Source organism: Antrostomus carolinensis, unplaced genomic scaffold (genome assembly GCF_000700745.2).
Source record: "Antrostomus carolinensis isolate BGI_N321 unplaced genomic scaffold, ASM70074v2 scaffold33006, whole genome shotgun sequence".
Taxonomy (NCBI): domain Eukaryota; kingdom Metazoa; phylum Chordata; class Aves; order Caprimulgiformes; family Caprimulgidae; genus Antrostomus; species Antrostomus carolinensis.
In genome coordinates this window covers 1-5,375 of record NW_010320329.1, presented here as the reverse complement: position 1 = coordinate 5,375, position 5,375 = coordinate 1, and the positions used below count along the sequence as shown (strand labels likewise).

The 5,375-nt window shown below is 48.2% G+C and overlaps 2 protein-coding genes across 3 annotated transcripts in view; one reads left to right on the top strand and one right to left on the bottom strand.

The window, feature by feature from the left end:
- The window catches only part of SCLY (selenocysteine lyase), a gene marked incomplete at its 5' end in the record, with an annotated part of 6,758 nt that extends 3,533 nt beyond the window's left edge, over nucleotides 1–3,225 (top strand). Inside the window, 2 exons of the mRNA XM_029085342.1 lie at nucleotides 447–638; nucleotides 2,845–3,225. Coding sequence (XP_028941175.1) covers nucleotides 447–606 — 160 coding nt within the window. The remainder of the gene's footprint in view (nucleotides 1–446; nucleotides 639–2,844) is intronic.
- SLC35G2 (solute carrier family 35 member G2) lies at nucleotides 2,758–5,080 on the bottom strand. Of its 2 annotated transcripts, none has more exons than XM_010169563.1 (2): nucleotides 5,012–5,080; nucleotides 2,758–4,044 (listed from the first exon to the last, which is right to left on the bottom strand). In XM_010169563.1, exon 2 carries the CDS (start codon nucleotides 4,020–4,022, stop codon nucleotides 2,787–2,789), a length of 1,236 nt encoding a protein of 411 aa, XP_010167865.1. In that variant the 5' UTR covers nucleotides 4,023–4,044; nucleotides 5,012–5,080; the 3' UTR covers nucleotides 2,758–2,786. The 2 variants fall into 2 exon arrangements, with proteins under 2 accessions (XP_010167865.1, XP_028941174.1); XM_029085341.1 differs by having other exon boundaries at nucleotides 2,787–4,025; nucleotides 5,007–5,078.
- Between the last annotated feature and the right edge of the window lie 295 nt (nucleotides 5,081–5,375).

Sequence of the window (5,375 nt, the reverse complement as noted above, 5' to 3'; positions counted from 1 at the left end):
CCTCCTGGCTTTGGTGATCCTGCTGAGCCTGGAAGTACTCTAATGCCTGGCACTGCCAGAAGAGAGTCGACCGTATGTCTGTGTGTACCTGGCTCACCCACTCAAGCCCAGTTTGGGTCTCCAGCGAGCTCCCTTGGGGGTGTGTGGGGACAGCAGGTGCTTTTGGCCTGGTCTAAAGCTATGCCTTGTAGACATGGCAGAGCTGCCAACCCATGGGGACGTGGGAGGGGTTCTTCCTTGGAGGGGAAGAGCCAGATCCACCCTAGGGCAACAAGCCCAGTGTGAGCAGGTGCCTTTGGAAAGCGAGCAGGGCACTGTGCAGGAGGCAGGTTTGCCTAGAGTGTATCTGCAGATGTGCTCCTTACAGCTTGGTGAAGTGTTCTGATGATGCATGTGCTTCCTTAGACTTTGAGTCAATCCCGCTCACCCCCATGTCTATGTTTCAGGCCCTCCTCAATTCTGCTCAGCTGTGGGATCCCCTATGACGTGGCACAGAATGCCTTGCGGCTGAGCGTGGGGCGGGACACCACCCGGGCAGACGTGGACCTGGCTGTGCAGGACCTCGTGCAGGCTGTGGCGCAGCTGGACCAGAACCAAGCCCCCTAGAATCGCTCTCTGGCCTTCACTCAGGTTCTCGGGTTGGGATTCTGGCGTGCTTGGCCCCTGAGCACTGGCTGCCTGTGTCAGTTTGGGCTCAGGTTTTGTCAGGATTAGTTTAGTGCCTGATCCCTAGGTCAAACTGACCCAGCCTGCAGCTTGTGATCGTGGATCAGACATGGGGGAAGTGGCAGCTGGTGGTGGCAGGAGGAGGCAGTGGGATCACCTGTTTCAGCAGCAGTGTGCTCTTAGGTCTGCTCAGCCGTGTATCAGCTTGTGCTCGCAGGGACTGCGGCCGGGCTGGCACAGCTCTGCAGCACGTGTGGCTCGAGCGGAGAAGCAGGGAGCTGTGCTGAGGAGGGGCCTTTGCTGCTTTGGGGCTGAGGCGGCTCATCAAGAGCTTGCTCAGGACTCTGTTGTCCCTACTACATGGTGCAGGCATCTGGGGAGTCTTGCTGTCGGGTGGGTGCTCCTTGCTTGGCAGCAGGTACCCAGCTGGCTGCGTGCATGTGTGCGTGCTGGCGCGACAGAGACTCAAAGTCCACTCCTTCCAGAGCGTGACAGGCGTGGAAGCCGTAGGAGATGGAGCCTTTTACCCTGGTTGCTTTCCACAAAGGAAGCCCTCCTGCTGTCTTACCGCTCAAGAGGAGGAAAAACCATCTGCCCTAAAGGGAGATGAGGAGTTAACAGAAGCACAGCGAGATTCTGGGTGGGAACTGCCCTGCCCATGCCAGGGCCCTAAGCAAACAAAGGGGTTTTTGGCTGGGAAGGCATTGGGTACAGCTTTCCCAGCACTTATGTTACCTGCTCCTCTTCCTCCTGTCCTTCCTACAGTGGGCAAAGCTCCTGTTGCCGGCTCCATGTGCTCCTAAAGGAAACAGAGTTGTTGGGACAGCCCTGCCTGTGCCAGCACCTGAGGAAACGTGTCTGCCCTGCGTGGCCCAGGCGGTGGCTCTCATCACTGACACAGGAGGACACACATGGATTGGGAGCACTGCCAGCAGGGCTGACTGATGTCAGGGAACCTGGTCCCCCTGGGTATTCATAGGAATAAATGTGATTGCCACTGCTGTGGCTTTTTCCCCAAGTAAAATGTATTTTCTGTGGTGTTTTCCATGGAGGAAACTGGACTGGTCAGTCTTCTCCCTCAGAAAATACTCCTGAGCCCAGAACAGAGGCACGGTCCACTGGAGTGGGGAGGTGCCCACTGGTCCTGGCTGGCATGGAGCCCATGGACACAGATTCTTAAGAGGCTGGTCTTTCTCTTTACTAGCCACACATTTGCACAGCCAAGAATACTATTTGGAACCATAAAACCCTGGGACTTTTGGAAATCTAATTTCTAACCGAAGTGTGAGGCACCAAGTGCGCTGACAGTCACTGGCTGTTCACTGTTACTGCCGCTGCTCACGCCTCGACCTCAGATGCAATCTCTCCTTTTTCTCCCCCCTCCCTTGCATAATAGTTGAAACCCCTTCTAGAAAAAGTGGTTCCATAGGAAGAATATTGCTGTGCTTCAGGGGCAGATCTTTTGTCTGCCTTAAGAGTTCTCAGGGATCTTTCTTTCACAGCTGTAGCACAACTAGAGATCCCGGTTTTGGAGCTCTCTTTCCCCCAGAGGTCTGGGCTTCCTGCATCGATTCAGACAGAAATTTAACCACAAAGCACAAAAAGCTTTACTGACTTTTCTTTATACACACAGGAAACACAAATTTTAACAACAGAAACATTAGCATTACCTAATTTAGAATATTCTGGCCAAAGCGTACGAAGTGTTACAGAGGTTACGAATACTCTGATAGACCATTTTAATGGTTTTACTGTTTATTTTCCTACTGCCGCACTGCACAGGAATGAGTCACTGGTGAATCCCTCAGTCTCTGTATTGCCTTATCCAGGGAAAGTGAGGAAGAACATGTCTATGACTGGATCTTTGTGGGCCAGCCTGTGTTTCTCCTCACGCACCCTATGTGCTGGAGACAAACAGCCTTTTCTCATGTGACAAAATGTCAGTGGTTGTACACACTAGAACAAATTCACTTGTCATGGAAGGCTGGAAATACCAATATTGCTACATCAGCTGTGAATTTGAATGGTAGAGAGAGGACCCGACCGCTACGCTAGAACACCACAGAGATAAATTACCTTCACATGGTCACAGTGCCAGAATTGGATGGCAAAACCGGAATTCATTTAATGGAAGAATCCACAATCTCCCGATAATCTTGCCTTCCTAAATTCTTCCAGGACAGTTTATAACACGCAAGGAAAAAAACACTAACCAAAATAACTGCTCCCCCAACAAGATCATAAGCACCTGGGAAGATCCGCAACACGACAAGCTGTAGGACCATGGCGATGACTATCTCTAAGTGCTGTACGGTGCTGACCAAAGCGGGGTGGAACTTGCTCAGGGCATAGTAGACCCCCAGGAAGGCTGCTGTGGAGCACAGGCAGATGGCAAGGAGATAGCTCCAGGTTTCTCCATCCAGTGGGACGATTGGCTCTTGAAGTAAGAACATGGTGGACGCTCCCCACACCGTTCCCGTCCAACTGAAGGTGAATAGTGCTGTCCACATGCTGATGGTATCTTTGATTGACCTATAGACTATCATGGAGAGAGCAGTGGTCAAACCTGCCATAACAGTCATGGTATAGCCAAAAGCTTCCTTCCAGGTGCTCAGCAAAGAGTTTTCCTCCTTAACAATGTTGGGGATCATGACCAGACAAACGCCAAACACGCTGCCGACTACAGTAATGATGTCTATGTAAGCCATTCCTTCATCTATGAGTAAAAAAGCCAAAATGGCACTGAACACTGTAGTGGTAGCCCTCCACATAATGGTCCCATTGCTGGGAGGGACTATAGAGAAGGCGGTATAAGCACAAGTAATGGAGATAACATTGCAGACCCCATAGAAAAAGAGCCGGAGTCTGTAGCCTTTGGGGCCAAAGGGAGGCTCATGGTAGTAACACACAACAGTAACGGACAGCACCTGTAAGACTGAACGGATGAAAATTAACTCTAGGGATGGCACTTTGGAACGATCAGAAATTAATCTTGTAATTAGAGCCACACATCCGTGAGCCACGGCAGATCCAAACAGGACTACCCACGTTTTCCTTGACTGCAGTATATTTCCTTCAGGAAAATGCTGGGACTGCCCGATCTCATCAGGTTTTGGCAGTTGTGCTGGCTGAAGCTTGGTGTCTATCGTACCAAAAAAGGTCCTTTCTCTCCTTTTCCCATCATTCAGTAGTCTTTTCTTAGGATTATCCTCCATAAATACTCCGGTATCTTCATTAACATCCTCATATCCCTCTTCTCCTGGCTGGGGATAGTGAGAAGTGTATTTCACTGTTACTGTGTTGGGATGAATTTTCACTCGCTTTTTGACTGGGTGTTTTTGGGAAGACGTATCCATTTCCTCAAAGACACATCCGGGTCTTAAGAAAAACATGAAGATGCACTGTTATTTTTTTTTTTTTAATCAATAGCAAGAGATTTATTAGTATGTAAATACTCTTAGTGTTTACAAGCTTTTTTTTTTTTTTTTTTCAACCAAGTACTAGTAGGTGGTTCTTGGTTTTGCTTTAATTTTCCACTGAGTTACTAAATACCTTTGCTAAGTACCTTTGATAGTCAGGGCATTTGGATCTCCTTAAAAGCCAACCGTGGAACTTCACTTTAGACACTAATTTTTGAAAATGACATATTTTGTCATTATGTATAGTACATATAATGCATTCTAGTATATTCTTATTCTAATAAGGAGGTTCTCCTGCTAAGCTTTTTGGATAGTAAATACCCTGTAATTATGAATCATACTTACTGTTAATTTCTTGCTAATGTTACAAGATTACGGAAGAAATTTGGCTGGAGGAGACGATTGTCTTGTTTCTACACTGACAGCAACACAGGGAAATAGGGAGTGTTCCTCAGCAAGTCAGCACAGTTAGCATATGAATAATCAACACATTTCTGAACAATGCTTTGACAGTGTTTAAAATTCCTCCTTCTTTTCACATCCTTTTATTTCCAGTGACTGATTTTGCAACAGATTTGTTCTTCAATTTTTTTTTTTTTTCCTTAAATGGGGAAAATTCAGAAGGGCTGATCCAGACTACTAACCAGACCTTCCCATGGCAGACATTTAAAACCCACAGCAACAAAAGCACCACCCTTCTGTCTTCTATTCCCCTCAGCTCTCCGCTGAGCGTGCCATCGCTGTCCCCAGGCCCAGAGTGACAGCACTGGGTCAGTTAATTCATGCACGGGGATGTCATTGAGATTGTTTCAGCAGCGCCCTCCACCATCTGTGCAAAGAGCCCTTCCAAATGAAGTGGCTGCAGGAGAAGTGCAACCTTCCCTGCCTTGTATTTGCCCCGGCAAACAAACATATGCAGACCTTACCTGCGACTGAGAGATTTAATCCCAGGCCAGAAGGGGAAAACACCTCTCTGTCACCTACATCTTTGTCCAGGTGTCTAAACAGAAACAGTAGATGCTCTCAGATATCAAATAGGAAAGGTTACAGTCATCTCAACACAGAAAGTAATATCCAAGGGAGGCATGACGCATTCTGCTTGTTTATCAAAGCTGAAAATTGGAGAAGTGCTAGCATGCCTGTAAGGCCGTGCTCCTTGGGAACTGGCAGCCTTGGTGCATCATTATGAAAAAAGAACCACCACAAAGCCCAAAAAACTTTAGACGGAGAGAAAGCAATCAGTGTCATCTTGCCAAAACCACTCCCCAGCCACCCCTCAGAATTACTGAT